Source organism: Terrapene carolina, unplaced genomic scaffold, assembly GCF_002925995.2.
Source record: "Terrapene carolina triunguis isolate 2854851 unplaced genomic scaffold, T_m_triunguis-2.0 Scaffold21, whole genome shotgun sequence".
Taxonomy (NCBI): domain Eukaryota; kingdom Metazoa; phylum Chordata; order Testudines; family Emydidae; genus Terrapene; species Terrapene triunguis.
In genome coordinates this window covers 35,432,121-35,451,515 of record NW_020664372.1, presented here as the reverse complement: position 1 = coordinate 35,451,515, position 19,395 = coordinate 35,432,121, and the positions used below count along the sequence as shown (strand labels likewise).

At 41.2% G+C, this 19,395-nt stretch overlaps 2 protein-coding genes across 2 annotated transcripts in view; one reads left to right on the top strand and one right to left on the bottom strand.

The window, feature by feature from the left end:
- CDC16 (cell division cycle 16) overlaps positions 1–4,070 on the bottom strand; it is a 66,271-nt gene extending 62,201 nt beyond the window's left edge. Inside the window, exon 1 of the mRNA XM_024224386.3 lies at positions 3,985–4,070. Within this exon, the coding sequence (XP_024080154.1) occupies positions 3,985–4,032 (48 nt within the window). The 5' untranslated portion in view covers positions 4,033–4,070. The remainder of the gene's footprint in view (positions 1–3,984) is intronic.
- The window catches only part of RASA3 (RAS p21 protein activator 3), a 248,415-nt gene continuing 233,062 nt past the window's right edge, over positions 4,043–19,395 (top strand). Inside the window, exon 1 of the mRNA XM_026647661.1 lies at positions 4,043–4,090. The gene's annotated coding sequence lies outside the window, so the exon portion shown is untranslated. The remainder of the gene's footprint in view (positions 4,091–19,395) is intronic.

Below are 19,395 nucleotides of genomic sequence, written 5' to 3'. Positions count from 1 at the left end.
GAAGGAGAGAGAGCATCTCAGTAACCGCCATTTCTCCTTCTGGAGTGATCCTGGTAACAGAAGTAGTGGAGGAGGTGGCTGGCATGCCATGCCATGTGGGAGGGATTGGGGCAGAGGGTGTCTCTCGGCCCCAGATTCTTCTCAGACACTTATTCTACTCCACAGGAAACACCACATCTGCTAAAATATACAACCCATTTTACAGTCACTTTACCCTTATGCACATAATGCCAAACACTATATTTTCACTTACCTATCATTAAACTCACAGACCACACTAATTTCTCACCTAACTGCTGACTATTCCCAAGGCTAAAAGACCTGTATGCCCCACAACTGACATAATTTAGTGCTGAAATAAGGCATACTAGATCTCTGAAGATACACCTACACATCTTTCCTTTGATCATACATATAGAGGGTCAAGCAGAGGAGCTAATCCTCCCCAGGGGGCACAGCTCCCCAAGACGTTGCTCTATCACAGCTCTGACAAACTGCTCTAATTAATCTGTCCAATATTCAATACAGGTGCACTTAACTCAGTTAATGCAGCTGGACTGCACACAGATAATTCTCAGTGACTACTCCTGGTTCAGGGGTCAGAGTTAAGGTTGAGTGGGCATGTACCTTAACTCTTTATTTCCCTGGTTTTCAGAAGTTTGAGTTTTTCTGAATTTGATGTTTTGGAAGAGCACAAGATACCACTGGTTAATCTTAACTCTGCATTAATTAATGTTGTTGTCAGTGACTATACAAGAATTTGGGATCTGAATGAAGCAATATTCACAACGTATGGGAATTTTTTCAGACTGCACGTCCTATACCATTTGTTGTGGCCCTCCATCTCGGAAGGCCACACTTTAGCCTTAAAGATTTTAAGGCTAAAGTGTATAAAGTGCTTTAAGAAGAAAAATGCTATATAAATGTCAAATATAATTATTATAGGCAAGGCTAATAGCAGAGCCTATTATTAAGGTCATCCAACACATACCACTATAAGGCCCTGATTTCAATTGCTTATAACTTCAACAAACTTACCATTTGGGCCAAGATTTTCCATACTGGTTATCTGCCTCAGCCTATTTCTTAAAGCTTTCTCTAAAAACAAGATTATTAAAAATATTTTTCAATTTGCAATTTAAAAAATACTCTAGTGAGCTTTTTTCCAGTGCTCAGGATGAGCAGCAATAGTCTGTTTTCACCTCCTTGTTCAATGCATGGCCCTAAGCCTTATTTACTGTACACTATTCAAACCCTGCTCTGAAGAAAATTACTAATTTCCTCATTGGCTTTTCTATGACATTTATCATAGAATTACAGTGCTTCAAACATTAAAAGCAACATAAGTGTCTAGGGACAAATTAGAAAGGCCAAGCACAAAATGAGATTAAACTAGCTAGGGCCAGAAAGGATAACAAGAAAATATTTTACAAATACATTAGATGCAAGAGGAAGACCATGGACAGGGTAGGCCCATTACTCAATCAGAAAGGAAAGACAATAACAGAAAATACAGGACTGGCTGAAGTTTTAAATGCCTTTTTCATTTCAGTTTTCACCTAAAAGGTTAGCAGTAATTGGATGACTAACATAGTGAACATCAGTGTAAATACAGTAGGATCTGAGACTAAAATAGGAAAAGAACAGGTTAAGAATTATCTAGATAAGTTAGATGTCTTCACGTCAGCAGGGCCTGAGGAAATACATCCTAGAATACTTAAGGAACTGGCTGAAGAGATCTCTGTGCCATTAGTGATTATCTTTGAGAACTTGTGAAGGACAAGAGAGATCCTAGAGGATTGGAAGAGGGGAAATATAGTATCTATCTATAAAAAGGGGAATAAGGACAAGCCAGGGAATGTGTAGACCAGTCAGCTTAACTTTGGTACTCAGAAGGATAATGCAGCAAATAATCAATTTGTAAGAAACTAGAAGATAAGGTGATACTTAAAGGTCAACATCTGGATGGGGGGAAGCAGTAAAGCTGATATATCTCAACTTTAGTAAGGCTCTTGATACTATTTCACATGACCTTCACATAAGCAAACTAGGGAAATATAGTCTGGAGAAACCTACTGCAAGGTGGGTGCACCAACTGGTTGGAAAACCATATTCAGAGAATAGTTCTCAATGGATCACAGTAAAATTCGAAGGGCATATTGAGTGGGTCCCACAGGGATCTGTCCTGGTTTTATTCAATATCTTCATAAACAATTTGGATAATGTCATACAGAATACACTCATATGATATCAAGCTCGGAGGAGTTGCAAGTACTTTGGAGGACAGGATTAGAATTCAAAATGATCTTGACAAACTGGAGGAATGGTCTGAAATAAATAGGATGAAATTCAGTAAGGGCAAATGTAAAGTACTACACTTAGGAAGGAATAATCAATGCACAAGTACAAAATGAGAACTGTCTACGAAGAAGTACTGCAGAAAAGGATCTGGGGGTGATAGCGGATCACAAATTAAGTACGAGTCAACAACAACAACAAAATTCTTGTTGCAAAAGAATAAAAAAAAATCACTCTGGGATGTATTAGCAACAGTGTTGGAACCAAGGCACAAGAAGTAATTCTTCCACTCTACTCAGCACTGATAAAGACCTCAAACTGGAGTACAGTGTCTATTTTTGGGTACCACACTTTGGGAAAGATGTGGACAACTTGGAGAAAATCCAGAGAGTTACAAAAATGATTAAAAGTCTAGAAAACATGACCAACAAGGAAAGATTGAAAGAGTGGGTTTCTTTAGTCTGGAAAAAAGAGGACTGAGGGGGAAGTGATAACTGTCTTCAAGGGCATAAAATGTTGTAAAGAGAAAGGTGATACATTGTTCTTCTTAAGCACTAAGGACAGGATAAGAAGTAATGGGATTAAATTGGTGCAAGGGAGCTTTAGGTTAGACATTAACAAAGATTTCCTAAGTGGAAAGGAGTTAAGCACTAGAACAAATTACATAGTGAACTTATGAATCTCCATCACTGGAGATTTTTAATAGCAGGTTAGACAAACACCTGTCAGGGATGGACTAGGTAATACTTAGTCCTGCCTCAGAGCCAGGGGACTGGACTAGATGACCTGTCAAGATTCCTTCAAGCTCTACGTTTCTATGATTTAATTTATCTTCAAACATTCCTGTGAAGCAAGTGAGTGGTATGACCCCATTTTACAGACAGGGAGCTGAAGCACAAAGTGTCTAAGATTAGTTGTCCACTCATCTGCTGTCCAATTTGAAACAAATCAGACCTGATTTTTCAAAGTCCTTCGGATTATATGCCACTTTATCTGTTCCAAGCGCTACTCCATTCCATTGACTTCAGCTGCAGCTGTGAGTGCTGAGCACTGCTGCACATCAGACCCCAGGTGTCTCAAGCACTCAGAAAAAGCGGGACAGGCTGTTAATGGCCACCTGTGAAAAAGCTGGTGTAAGCCACTTGCCCACAGACTCTGTAGCAGAGGCAGCCATAGAATCCAGTTCCCAAGGGCAACATTTACCGGCCTTCACCATGAGACCACCCTACCACCCTCTGCTCGTTGTCCACACCCCTTCCAGGGCTGCAGCAGGCGAGGCAGGGGTCCACCAGACCACGCCGCAGTCACTGCCCAGCGCGGGGGCGGGGCCACCCCGTGCACGAGGACTCGCCTAACCCCTGAAACGGCGATAACGGCCCGGAGCTGTTCGGTGCGTGACGTTACTTAACACGACACACGCGTGGCCCAGAGCTGGCGGGGGCTCCCTCCAGAGCAGACCGTTACGCTCCCGGCTCTCGCACCCGCCTACCAGCCCCTGCCGGGACACGCTCCGCTACTAGGGCCCCCGAGGAAACAGGGGTGGAGACGCACCCCCGGCCCCGCCCCACGGAGCGCACCTCCCCACGGCGGGCCCCGCAGCCACTCAGAGGGCGAGGGGGCGTCAGGGCCGGGTTAGGGTTAGGAGCTGAACGGAGAAAGAGGCTGCGCGGGCTGCTGTCCCCTCACCTGGTCTATGTACTGCCGGACCCGCTTCCTCAGCCGCTCCAGGTTCATCTCCCTACGCGCGCGAGCCGGGTGGCCTCAAGATGCTCCGCACGCGCGGCTCACTCAGGTAACGGTTTCGCTGTCACGCGCCAAGCGCGCAGCCCGGGCACCCCGCACTCTCTGCCGGCCTCGTTCTCTAGGCGTGCTGCGCGGTAACGTCCCCTCTTCCGGTGTCGCGCCCGAAGTCACTCCCCCCAGAAACACCACCCCGCGCGGATGGTTCCTACAGCGCGCGCAGAGCCGAGCCGCGGCGCTAGAGCGGGGCGGGCGGCTGGGGCTGCGCTATACTGTCTAGCTCCCTCCTGGGGCGGGGCCCGGGGGAGAAAGGGGGACTGTGACCCCGCGCTGCCAGTGCTTGTGACGTTTCTGCCGTTTCTCTGACGTCTCCAGCTCCTGGAGTCCTGTTATTTGGCCAGAGCCTCCGCGTTCATTAGAAGGCACGTCCCCAGAGCCCTAGGGGACGCGTGAGCCGCTGCACCTTAAAGGCTCAGGCACAAATGAAGAGAAATAGAAAGCTCCCAAAGTGGTGTGGGGGTGGTGGTGGTATTATTATGTATTTAATCCTATGATTTCTTTAAAGGCCTGACGGGGGGTTGGTACGATTCAGCACCTTACAAGATATTATTAATAGAGGATCTCTCTTCCCTCTGTTACCCCCTTGTGAGGAGGCCTGGGCTGCCACACTGGGCCAAGTACCACACAGTTTAAAAGGTCCAGGGAATGCTGAATGAGGGTTGAAATCCTTCCCCAGCAATAGCACACTCGCACTACTTGCTGTGCATTAGGTATTAATGAGTAGATTAGCGCCACCTGTGCTGTTATTATTTAACCTGAAATATTAACCACGGACGTCCAGAGGCCGTGAAATTGGAAAGGCAGGTTTGGGCTCACAAGTGACCCAACACTGAACGAGCAGTTACTCCACGTAGCAAGTGGCTAGCTATGGTTGGGAATATGAAGTAAAATATTTTCTTGGCATTAGGTCAAGTGTGCCATAAACGTGATGGGGAAAATAATTTTTCAAAAGAATGCCATAGTATTAAGGCGAAGACTTGAAAACAGTAAGGCCATGATGCAAATTTCCTTGTAGTGACTGCAGAGTAAAGTATTGTAGATGTGCAAATATTGGTAAACCCTAATGGCAGAATTATAGTCTTCAGATTGGATGTTGGAATACAATTCCATGTTTGTTTGTTTGTGGGGGTTGTTTTTTTGTAATATATAATACAATAGCTAAGGAAAAGGTGCAGAAATACAAAGCAAAGCTTGTTTCATATTCTAAATAAAATAGTAGTGCAAGTGACCTACAATGTGTTTTTTAAAAACAGTATGAAATACATAGTAAATGCAGATGTATTACTTGTGCTACATCTAAAAATCTACTTAATCGTGCAATGAATTAAATGTTTGATCTATATGCCAGCCACCGAAATGCAAACAGAGAGCACAGACTGCATACTAGTAAAGTTCTCAGATGTCTTTCAATGCTTGGGTTGTCTGGAAGGAGGATACTATTTTAAGATAAAACAATCAGTAACTGTCCATCCGTCCTCCAAAGCCTTTCCCAAACATTTGGTCTAACAAATAAAATAAAATGAGAATATTGAAAAGCTGAGGGTTATTAAAAGTGTAGAAAAACCTAGAGAATGAGTTAATTCAAGGGTTATAAGTGGAAGACCAAGGCATTGAACCGCATGCACAATAACAAACATCCAGTGAAATCTGTTGAAAAGGGAGCAACTAAGCTCTTGCAAGCGCAAATATTCTCCGAGTTAGATGCAAGCAGCACATCTGTTTCAGCAAGTAAAGTTAGATAACTCATGTTCTAAATTAATGATTTTTAATGCAACATTTGTGCATGATGAATTTAAGTGACTATTTATATTTGTTGTATATCTTTGGTATTCTACAGGTTTCTGAGGGATTATATAGCCCTGAAATTATAACTCATACTGTTTTAATTTGGGGCAGGTATACAATAAGTTTTGCAGAGATGAAGCCTTTGTTATGTCTTTCACTGATTTATATGACATTATAGATCAGCCCTCTTCTGGATTCAGTTGCCTGAGGAATCTTTTACAGTTTTGGCTGCACATTTTTTTGAAGCATTGCATATACAAATAAAGTTGATAAGACTTTGACTAACTGCCTGAAAAAGGTGTGTCTGTATTAAGCTTGGTGTCAGGTGACATTTGTTCTCAAATGATACTGGCAATTCAGGGATCTGTTGTCCTGAAACTTTAACTACATTAGAGCTAGATACATGTCAATAGTTCGTATCTTCAATTCCTGAATATTTAAAGTACATTTTGCAAATGTCTGTGTTTGGGACATCCAGGTTTGCACAAAATCCATTTATTCCCCAATTTTAAGATCAAAGTTTAAGTAATTTCCCTCTATAATTAAAAAAAAATAATTAAAGCATACATTATTAATAAAGCCTAATTAATTTGAGTCAGTATTTAAAACTAAACATGATATAAATCTTTCACATTCTAACCCTTTCAAAAAACTTAAATCACTAAAATGTTTCAGAATACATTAAATGAAACCTTATTCTATCCAAATGTTAATATCAAACCACAGAAAAGTAAAATGCATCTAAAAATATGAAAGAACAAACTGAAAAGTAATTTTTTTTTCTTGTTATCACTTATAAAAGGGGGTGGGGGAAGCCTCTCACTGTAACATTTCAAACATAACCATAGTTTTCAAAACAAACCCATATCTGTACCAGTTAGGGCAAAATCTCTCCGTCTGCATATATTTTAAAACTTTTAAATGGGAAAACTAACTTTTCTTATCTTTAAAAAGGATAAATATGTAGTTGGCTCTTGTCTTTATAGGGGTTTCTTCTTGCAGTTACTTTATAAAATTTGTCCTTGAACAACAGACAAATTTTGTATCAGTAAATCAAAGTATTGTTAACTTTCACATAATCGCATGAGATAATGAGGTATCATTGATTGGGTTACTTTCTATAATTTCTTCAAAATTATTTAATTACATACCTCTTTATTTACTTTCTCAGTTTCATTATTAAAGAATTAAACCATGCATATAAAGCATTTCAGTGCTTAAATATATGTTAATATGCATATGGGTAGATTCTTCTCTGTACTTACATCTGCTCTGTTCAGGAGGGGGTAGGAAGAGGGTGCCAGGAAGTTGGTTCAGCTGTTTGATTCTGTGGCAGCCATGACATAAGTTACAGCAGCCCAATGTTTCTTTTACACCACCTGAGCATGTCTCTGTAGAAACCACATAATTTGCCATTTCAGAACCAGCAGACTGCTGCTGTCTTAATCCTGAGACACCCCCTCTCCAAAGGGAAGGGTGGTGGATGCTGGAACTACTGTGCTGGTTTAGGCTGAGCTCAAAACCTTTCTCAATCCTCCCATCTGCTGAGGAAATTCTCAGCTGTGGCCAGACTCTGACTCTTCAGCATCATCTGAACAATACAAAAGATAGAATCTGGAGAAGGGAATCTGGCCTCTATGATTATACATTTATTTTGGAATTAATGTAAATATTGTTTGTTTTTATTTTGGGGATTCAGTTCCCAGTATAGCACCTGGGTGATAGGAAAAGGGGAAGAAATCCCAGATGGCCTGGAGTCAAAACTGGTCTGAGATTTACCAATGTGGTTTCCTCAAAGATCGTTATTCCCGTCCTGACAATGGTTCTCCACTCAATTCAATAAGCTGCCAGAATTTCCAAATGTCAGCAGCAATGTTACCATCTTTAAGTGATTTCTTAAAATGAAGATAAGAACCTTCATGTATTTGATTACCAAAGATCTTCTTCAGAAGATATTCAGAAGGAATTTGAATGATGTACCCAGCCTGATGCAACTAAATTTCCTTACCAAGAGCAGGAGCACCTCACAGCTTAGAGTGATGGCAGAGTTTATCTCTGGAGGTAGTCATACTGGTTGATGTTGATCATCATTCTGTGACAACACATGTGGATGTCGTCAGTCTTCCAGACTTGATGCACTTGCAAAGTGACATTTTGGAGCAATAGTTTGCAGCTACAGAATGTATGCTAAATATAATTCTGCAAATGACTGAAAAGAAGTGTTAAGATATTTACCTATGGCCCACTCCAAAGCTCATTCAGAGTCTTTCTACTAATTTCATTGGCTTCAATAAGCTTTAGCTTAAGGTCTTACCATCCTAAATGTGCTGTTTTTCTGCTCACTATTTAACAGCAATCTCATCTTGCCCTGGCAGTTGCTGCATTTCAGCCGTGGCTGATTCTCATATATTATATAATTTTATAGAGCATTTTGGGATCCTTATATTTACATCATACCATCCAAATTAAAGATGATTGAGTATATGAAAATATTTAGTCATACCTCACATAAACAGCTTATGTGCCTTTTTATAACTTCTTAATATGTGTGACAATATTTTAAATTAAACAAGTTCTGCAAAACAGCACATTCTACACATTTGTATCATTAGTGGCAGAAGCTTGCTAGGAAAGGAACATGGGAAAGGTGTGGAGGCTTGTATCAAAGCTAGGGTACAGAGAATTAATTTTCCATCTAGTCCTCTGTAGTCTAAATGCAGAGAATTTGAGAATGCTGACAGAGCTGCCATAATCCGATTAAAAGGCATTTAGGGAAGGGACTGTTACTACCTACCCTAAGATAATGGGGCCCAGATATTGCACTTCTGTAATATATGTAAAACAGTAATCTCCTGCTTCAAGGATAGGGTCCTGGACTTCAGTTCAATGATGCTTTGCTAGTGTGGACAGTTAACTGCTTTCTTAAGAAGCTCCACCATGGGCAGAAAGCAAGAAAGGAAACTGAGGTTGGAAACAAGATAAACTAGTTGTAAACCTCAAAAAAATTCTTCTACAAAAGTGAGCTCTGTAGGACTGTTTGTCTACCTTGACTTGTTCTCTCTTTTGGGAGATTAATGTGAAACTTTTATAAAAGGGATCATGTGTAACACTGTTCTTATCTAACTAGGCATCTTGGTTTTGAGTGTTTTCTGGGAAACATTTGGTTGATTTTTAGGTGTTTTGGGTAATAAAATCCTGAGATAAGGCCCTCGAGGGGCCAGTTTCAACAACTGAATTGAAGCTGGAGAATCTATCAGTTTATAGAACATCAAAAGATTATTCAATAAAGCACATCAGTAAACAAAAAAAAAAAGCAGATTTTTTTTAAAAAGGGAGAATATACTGAATTAGTTTTTGAATGATGTTTGAAGACTCCTGTTTAAAATTAAAGGATACAGAAAAAGAGAGAGACAGATTGTATTCCTAGGGACAGTCAATTTCCTTGCTGGAGAGCCAAATTTAGATTTGTTCAAAGAGTAATGAGTGTTTACAAAACTTATTGAACAGAAATGTTTGCATTATTTAAAAAAAAATCTGAAAGCAGGTTTGTTAAAATTTGAATATCCTCCTACAGTTCTTTGAACCCAAGGAATAAGCATACTGTACTATGCACGAGAGTCAGAAAGTGAAGGTGACCAATCTATCCTGAGTGTCAAAGTCAACTGGCAGGTGCATTTATGGGGGCTAGTTTAAAAATGTAAGTAACATTCACAAAAGTAAATAGTTATGAATCAATTACATTGTAAAAACTAAGAGAAAATAAACACCGGGTTATTTTCAAAACATCTAATGACATCATAATTTTCTGATGACTAAACCATACTAATACTATTATAACAATATTGTTAAGAAACCTATTTTATACTATTCTGCAGTAGAAATTTAATTTGTTCTATAACATAACAGAAAAACAGTGATAACAGATCAGTCATTAAAGGCCAGATGGTGATTTATACCAATGAAAGTACCCGAGTAAATGCTTACCAGCGTGAGTAAGGGCTCGACAAAATCTATCAAGTTCTGCACATAGCTAGCCTCTCTAACAATTCATATTATTACTGTTAACCTTTACCTTCTCATCTCCTTTTGCTTGTTATCCTCATTTGTTGCATCTTATCTTAAGTGGATAGTAAATAAGCTCTCTGGAGAAGGGATCATATCAACCAGTGTGTTCATACTGTACATAGCAGTAATCCTGACTATGGCCTTTCAGTGGTACCACAGTATAAATAATATCACCAATTCCATATTTTTACTAGGACAAAAAGTTTTAAGGAAGATAAGGGGAAATAAAAAGAACACCTGGAAGTAACTGGCTGCTGCAACTTACATGTACTGCTGGATTTGCTAGCACAGCTTCTAAATTGTTTGAACCAACAATTCTCTGCTTAACAAGATGCACATGTATATTTATTTTGAAGTGTAGACCTGGAGACTTAAGAACAGTCTGCTGTGACTGATCATTGTGCAGTTTCCAAATGGTCAGATTTTTGTTGACTCAAACCCAGTATTTTTATTAAAAAGAAGCAAAGACACTAGTTCACAGTGAGTACCAGGGGGTCCATGCCCTCCTAGGAAGATTCTCCTCCCTAATACAGCCATCCATGAAAGGCTTTGCCTCTACCCAGGTTACTGGTTCCAGCTGTCTAGAGTAAAACCACTGAGAGTCTTGTGAGAAACCTACAGTTAAGCATGAAGTTTATAAGGAAGTGTGATTAATCTGAAGGATGATGTAGGCAGGGTTAATGCTACCAGGGAGCATGTAAAACTCCTGACAAGGAGTGGAAAGAGTATAGCCTAATTTCACCAAAGCCCCCTTACTTAGACTACTTACTAGGTATACCAATCAGATAGTAGAAGAGAGGATATAGTTCAAAATTGGGGAGTATTAGTAAAAGGATATTCTGTTAATTAAATAGACATGATCTAGGGCTGGAGAAATGATCTAGGCCAAAGTTGGGGACTTAAAATCTTGACATTTACCAAGACTGAACAGGCATTTTTCCTACTCTGTAGAACTCTCGATCCAATTAAAGAGCTACTATTGAATCAGACTTGAGATTTTAAAAGATGATTTCCTGCCCTCTAGTGTTCAAGAGCTTCTCAGTTGCTGTGCAGTGTTTTGCCTGGTTTTCAGAACACTTTCCAGTCTTGCATCAATTGATTAATTAACATCACATTTTTCTTATCCTGCTGTCTCTCTGGGCACCAGTGAGTATTAGAAACTTAGAGAAAGTATTAGTTTGTAGGGGAAAATTACAACAGAGGATTAATTGTGATCTGGTCATTCACTATTGACAAGCTGGAGGTGGAAAAGAGATGAGTCTCTTAAATATACAACTCACCACTGTCTATCTGTTTTAATTTGTCTCTCTTTTTTCTTTTTTGGAAGTCTGTAGTTCTAATTGGTGTACCAAGATTTCTATTATGAATTTTCCATATGTCTCACAATCTGAGTCAATAAAAATGCTGGTCATGATGTGCAGCATAGACACCAGACTGATGTAAAAGGTACAAGAGGATACGTGTATTTTAAGTACATCTAAATGACTAAAAGGAGGAGTTGATGTATTCTGTACCAAAACTCATATTTAAAATGAGGATTCCCAATGGTGAATCTGCTATTTATCTATAAAGAACTGGCTTCGTGGCTTCTGAGGATGAGAGGGGAATTTGGGCTCTCTAGTGGTGCCACTGGATGCTCAAGGTGCTAACAGAACGAAATCCAATGTTGGTAACTATGAAGGGATGCAGGGGGTGTATTAAACCTAACAGGGGAACTGAAGGGGTTAAGAAACAACTCTGGGCCAAGGCAACCCTGCCCATCTGAACTTACAGTGCATGCTCCAGCTGGAAGTGGATCTTAAAAAGGAGCCAGGCAGCTCAGTAAGGGGCTGACAGGGCAGGGAGAGGAAACTACCCTGAGAACTCCTGAAGAAGGGCATTGCAGAAGCCTTTCCTGGGCGGTGGGGAAGGGAGAGAGGCCTGCTGAGCCTAGAAAGGCTGAAGATTCAGTTACTCTTTTTCTTTACTAGTGTGAGTCAAACTGTAAGACTTTGATGGGTAGGAAGTGGCCTAGGGAGGCAGCTTTAATACATTCCTGAGTGCTGGACTTTGTGGCTTCTTACAGGGCCCTGGGCTAGGGCCCAGACCATAGGTGCTGAAAAAAATAGTGTGTGCTTAGCACTCACCAGCAGCCCACTGATCAGCTGGAGACTGCATTTTTGACTTCTTGTTAACCAGTGTGGTGAGACAGAAGTTTACTTTGTTACTGGCTTGGTATATCTAATGATAGAATAACCACCAGTCTGGGATGGGTCTGCGCTATTTCTCGGCAGTTTGTCCTGAATCTGGCATCCTAAGCTGTGATCCACTGAGGCACGGTGACGCGGTCAATACATGGGCGAAAGCCCTCACTCTCACCCCGTGTTCATGAAGGCGGGGGACCGAATATTTTCCTTGAGACTGTTATCCCAAGTAGGGATAAAGTTAACTCATGACCTCATTGGAGGGCGAGTCAACCCTCCACCAAAGGGCAGACTGCCACAGGGCGGGACAGCAGTCAGTGAAAGACATGGGAGATGGGGTGAGCAGAGACCTAGTGCTCTAACTATAGGCAACACTGCCAGTGAGCACTGCCTATCACAGTGCACATCGGAAAACATAATCCCAACCATACATACAAAATGATGGGTCTAAATTAGTTGTTACCACTCAAGAAAGAGATTGTGGAATCATAGTGGATAGTTCTCTGAAAACAGCTGCTCAATGTGCAGGTGGCGGTTAAAAAAGCTAACAATGTTAGGAACCATTAGGAAAGAGATAGGTAAAAAGGCAGAAAATATCATAATGCCATTATATAAATTCATGTTATGCCCACACCTGGAATACTACATGCAGTTCTGATTGCATCATTTTAAAAAAAAGATATATTGGCATTGGGGAAAAAGTACAGAAAAGGGCAACAAATATGATTAGGGGTATGGAACAGCTTCCATATGAGAAGAGATTAATAAGACTGGGACTTTTCAGTTTGGAAATGAGACGACTAAGGGGAAAATGATAGAGGTCTATAAAATCATGAATGAAGTAGAAAATGGAGAAGTGTTATTTAATCCTTCACATAACACAAGAACTAGGTGGTCACCCAATGAAATTAATAGACAGCAGGTTTAAAACAAACAAAAGGAAGTACTCTATCCAATGCAACCGTCAACCTGTGGAACTCATTGCCACATGATGTTGTGAAGGCCAAAATTATATCTGGGCTCAGAAAAGAATTAGATCAGTTAATGGAGGATTGGTTTATCAATGACATTTAGCCAAGATGGTCAGTGATGCAACTGTATGTTCTAGGTGTCCCTAAACTTTCACCTGCCAGAAGCTGGGATGACCAGGGATGGACCACTTCAAATTGGCTTGCTCTGTTGATTCCTTCTGAAGCATCTGGCATAGGCCACTGTTAGAGACAGGATACTGGGCTAGATGGATCATTGGTCTGACCTGGTATTGGCTGTTCTTAGGTCTACTTGCTCCTTGGTGTTTTTGCTGATGGTGCTACTATATTTTGTGTGGGTAGTTGGTTATGATGTAGACCAGTGGTCACCAACCGGTCGATCATGATTGACTGGTCGATCCTGGAGCCTCTGCCAGTCGATCGTGATCTCCAGCTCCTAAAAGCCGGCAGCGCAGCGGGGCTCAGGCAGACTGCCTGCCTGCCCTGGCCCCACATCACTCCGGAAGCTGCTGGCATGTCTCTGCGGCCCCTGTGGGGGAGGGGGAGAGGCGGCTCTGTGTGCTGCCCCAGCCCCCAGGACCGTTGGGAACCGGCCAATGGGAGCTGTGGGGCGGTGCTTGCGGGCCCGGGCAGTGCACAGAGACCCACTGCCCCCGTCGCCTCCAGGGGCCACAGAGATGTGCCAGCAGCCAGCCGCTTCCAGAGCGGCATGGGCCAGGGCAGGCAGGCAGCCTGCCTGGGCCCTGCTGTGCCGCTGACCAGGAGCCACCTGTAGCAAGTGCCTCGCGCCAGAGCCTGCACCCCGCATCCCCTCCTGCACCTCAAATCCCTGCCCCAGTCCAGTGAAAGTGAGTGAGGGTGGGAGAGAGTGAGCGACAGAGGGAGCAGAGAATGGAGTGATCAGGGCAGGGCCTTGGGGAAGGGGCTGGGTAGATCCTGGGTTGATCTTAAATTTAAAAAGTGATCTTGTGCGTAAAAAGGTTGGAGATCACTGATGTAGACCATGTTCCCCCAGATATGGATACCTCTAATGCTTTTCATATAAACCATCAAACAGTAGTTGGATAACAATGACTATTGGGCACTAGTGACCTACTCCAAATTTGAATCTGAGACCTACAGGTGAAAAGCTTCATATTTCATTATCAAGCCCCTGAGCCATTCCCCTGTTTACCAAATACAACTTGGCTATGTGATCATGTATAATAAAGTGTTTCTAAAAGTAGCTGAAAATCATGTAGATACAATTTTGCAAAGCTTCATAATCTGAAGTCTAAACCATTGCAGTCATCAAGTCTGAGAGTGCAGAGCGAGAAGGCATGTTGGACCAAGTTCATTCCTAATGTGTCCCCATTGAGGTGAATAGTTATATCAGGGATAAATTTAGACCCTTGATTGAAATTTATAATCCATGGAGAACCCTTCTGAACAAGACTCTAGGAGTGAATACTGAAACTTCCTGCAAAAGCCATAGACACTTATAATCTTTATCTCTGTTATTCTCCCAAGTGTAGACAGAAAAGATTCCAGTTGACACAGGCCGCTGCAAGAAGCCCTTTTACATAAGACGATCTAATTTAATAGTTTCTGAGAGTGCAGGAACCCAGAGTGAAATTCCAGCCCTATTGAAGTAGGATTTCACCCCAAATGTCCCAACAATGAGGGTGCTATTATTTTCACTGGGACTTTTTCTTGACTTGGACATTGTTTTTATTCATTATTCAGGAGTAGTTTTACCTTCTATTTTTGATAAATGGCTTCATTTATAAAATGTTTATTAATTTTACAGAAGAGACATGTTTTAATCAAACAACTAACAACATAAAAACTAATCTCTTCTCAAAAAAGAATGCATGAAATATAAAAACATATACTCAGTCCTTAAAGGTGCATACAGGACCAGTCCTGCTTGTCTGGTTTATATGAATAATCGCATAAAGAAAATAATCTTTGGCCCGCAGTACAACATGTAACAACAAAGTACAACTATGCAAATATAGAAATAAATAAAAATACTCCCACCCAGCAAACAGGCCCATGCATGTTACATTGTACTGATCTGTATGTTCATGTATACATTTCACACATAGCACTATCAAACAACTATCTGTACTTCCCCAAGTCTGTAGATTTTCCCCTATGAAATTTAGAAATGGATTCTATATTGCATTAAAGTAATTCAGTTTAACTTTTATTCCAAATACAATATTTTTGTATGAGACTGTTGTTGCAAGGTCTGTCAGGTGATTGTAGATAAATTTTCCATGTCCTTCCATTATTGTAGAATAATCCTTTTAACATTATTAGACTAGGAGAAAGTCATTCTGCTAATGCTTTAGGATTTCTTTAATTTCTGAAAGATGAAATATGGCAACAGAAGGTTCCAATTATAAGGTATATTATTTAATTACTAACATTTTGGACTAAATTAATTGTACCTTTTGCATTCCAGGAGTATGCCTGTGGTATCCAGTTATAGCTAAGTAGCTCCATCATTTATTTCAAGTATACATATGTGACCTATGTATTATAAAGAACTTAAATTTCAAACATGCAGACAGAATCTGGAACAAAATCTCAAAAGAAGAGTTACCAGTCAATAAGCAGTATGCCATTAAGACAATGTAAATCAATCTTCCATAGATTATATTGGATCCCAACTCACAATTGCTGCATGCATATTTCTAGTTGCCATCTTTTACTTTTTTAATTATAAGACTTTTCATACTCCTCTTTTAGCAGATCTATGAGAATGATTTTAAAGAAAACATAATATGCATATATGCAAAACTTGTATTGCTTAGAATGTTGTTGGGCATAATCCTATTACCACAAATGAGACAGAAAGGCTATGCTACAGGAAGTGGGACAGAAACCTCTTTACATCCTGTTCTTTTATTCTGTCATCTGCATAAAAACATGTAAAAGAAAATCAGCATCTACACCAAGGGTCTCAAACTCATGGCCCACAGGCCATCTGCGGCCCGCGAACCTCCGCAATGTGGCCTGCGGGGCTCCAGCAATTTTGGGGCCAGGTCTCTCCCTTGGCCCCACCTGCCGCCCCTGGACGCTCCCCCCACCCAGGCAATTTGCAATGGCCCAGGGCCCTGGCAGCACAGCGGAGCTGAGCAGGTGTCTGCCTGCTCGCTCCACGTGTCTGCCAGCCCCTCCCTGCTGCCGCGGGGCGGGGCTGTGCTTCCACGCGCTGTCCCTACCCCGAGCGCCCCTGCAGCCAATGGGAAGCTGCAGGGGCGGTGCCTGGGGGCAGCAGCATGCAGAGGCCCCCCAGCTCTGCTGTGTAGACTTACCCACTGAGGCTGTGTTTTGTCTGGGACAATAACAAGCGTTTCAAACATTTTTCCTTATGCTGAAATGTGATTATTTTGTTATTCTGAATGCTAGTATTAGGGATGTGGGTGTCCTTTCAGATGGCCTGAGATGCGACCTGAGAATTACATCTTTCATTAACTGCCAACCTGATTGTTCTGGGGGTCTTGATAAACCTGTTCTTTTGGTAGCATCCTGAACTAGCTTTATGTTTTTGGTTACTAATATATGTTTTGTGACCTTTACGTTTGCAGATCCATTTGTAACATGCATTCTATTTGCCCAGTGTCTGTGATATAGCCAACACATTACACTACTTACTCCAGATAACGGATGAAATAGCTTTTTCCACCTGATGTAGTCTTCATTTCCACTTATTTCCAGGAGGTATAGGCATATTTATGGAATGGTGTAAACAAATGTTCCTTTCTACGTCCTTTTGGAGAACTTGTGAGGCCAATGTGATTGTGACTGGGCTAGGGTTTGTGCAGCTGGAGAGAGTTTTCACAGGAGGCCCAGGTGATGTGCGCATGTTCTCACATACAGGCCCCACAGGGTGAGGTGGAATTCTACAGTTTAAAGGGTAGGTCCAGAGGAGCATTGGTAGGACTCAGCATGCTCCCCTTGGATGCAAGCAGATTTCTCACAAGTTACTGTTGGTCACACCAACAAGGACTATACGCCATATGACTAGAACACTGTATCACTGCAAATACATCCCCTGCCCCATACATTTGCTTGGGTTTATTTTGGGCAACTGCTGCCAGCAGGTGCTACATGGCAACATAGCTCCTTTAGCATGGGGAAGAGGGGAGCCATTGGAAAGGTGGCAGTCTTGGGTCTCCATGCAAAAGTCCCTGTCCCTCTAAGCACTCAATCCTGAAATCAGTGGGAGTTTTTCATGCAAAGGTTTTAGAGGATTAGGCCCCATGTATCCCAAGGTCTTTGTGGCACTAGGATTTTCTTGGATTTAGTGGGTTGTACCTCCTGCCATCTCAGTGTGTGTGAATGAAACTCCCCCTCCAATGGGATAAAGGCCATGTATGGAAACTGAGGCCAACATTTCCAACTTGACTCTTTAAAGTTAGGCACTTATATGTCCGTATTAAATGTGCTTGATTTTCAAACAACTATACTTCTGAAAATCAGATCTTTTATTTACGGCCTAACTTTAGTCCCAAGTTTAAAAGATTGGCTTCTGTTCTCAAACTCTCATGTGGGGTTATAATGTGGCCCTGTATGTTACAGAGAGAATGATAACCCAAGTTAACTTAATGAAATTTGGAGATCAAGTATAACAAAATCAGGCCAGAGATATTGTAGAATTCAACTAGGGGGACCAAGTGTCCTGATTTTATAGGGACAGTCCCGATATTTGGGGCTTTGTCTTCTATAAGCTCCTATTACCCCCCCCGACCCCGTCCCGATTTTTTTCATGCTTGCTATCTGATCACCCTAAATTCAACATAAAGTTTGATAGTGAGAGCCCACTACAAGTCAGATAAGAAGACTAAATATGAATTTAAAATGTACTTGTCTAGTAATTAGTGATCGTGGAAACTGTTCATCATCTTTTCTGAGAATGATGATCAAAACTAAAATTATGCTTGTGTAATATTAATTGCATCAGTATAATATCTTATACTGTGGGAAAAAATGTGCAGGTTTGTGTATACTCTAACCTTGCTTCTTCTCCCAGAAAGGTCAGAAGATAAAAGTATATGCTCTGACAGGTAGCCAGCACCACTGTACAGCTGTTATTAGTTGCACTCAGCATAAAGGAAATAGACTCTCCCGTCCAACTCACAAAATCAAAGCCTGAAACACACAGTTCAGCAGAATGTTCAACTCAAACCTGTAGCAGTTGAAATCAGTCTTGGTTCAAGTTCAGACAGGCTTTGTGTGCTAGTGTTGGTTTGCTGGAATTTTGGTTTGGGACTGAACTTTCCATCAAAGATGAGTATGAGCCTTTTTAGGTGTATCTGTAGATTTGCAATCATTCCAAGTAGTTTATCACCATTGAATTGAGTGCTGTATTCCTTTTACATAGATGGCCCGACCACATGTCCTCAAGGGATTGCAAAAGCCATTTTACTTGATTTTTTTTTTTTTTTGGAATGGGGGTTGGGTAAACTTAGCTTAGTTTCCCTGATCCAAATAGAAAAATCAGAAGAAAAAAAATAGTGGTCACCGCACTCTTGATGTAACTCCCATTGACTTCAGTGTAATTACACTAGGATACAATCTATCTAATTATTTTATCATCTCTGTCTGTCTGGCTCTGCCACTGTGTCTTTTAGCATGTTATTTATTCTTAATTCCATCAGTAAGACTTTGTCTGAAGTAGGATTTGAAGGCGTGGTGTTAGAATGTGTTAGAGAACACCTGCTAACTAACACCTTCTAAAAGTCTAGCATAGACAAGACAGTGTATATTTTAACACATGCTAAACTATTCAAATTAAAGCTTAGGGAGGAGCCTAGTCCAGACTGGAAAGCAGCTGTGCCATTTAGGCTCTTTAATGAAGATGTCATTTCAGTAATGCTTTGTGTGCTTCTGTTACACTGAAGTGCAGTGCAGGTAGGGAGGGCAAATAAAACTGTCGATAAAATGGTATCTTGCAAATTCACTATTGCTATTTAGTATAAGTTTCTGGGAGTATCTACAATGGGCTAGGTGCAGTATGAATCCACAAGACAGCAGGCCCCTGCCACTAAGAGCTCAAAGTCTATAAAAGACAGAACAAACAGAGAAAGAAGAACAAACAAGGTGGTCAAGAAGTGATTGTCTGTTTCCTGAAAATGAGCCAAATTCTCTACTGGCATAAAGAAACTGAGATCAGTGGAATTATGCCAGCAGAGAACTTGACTCAATATGCTTTAACACATGTAATTCCTGGATTGTGCGGTACTGTGATTCAGCAAACTGCAATCTTTATGGCAGTTTCA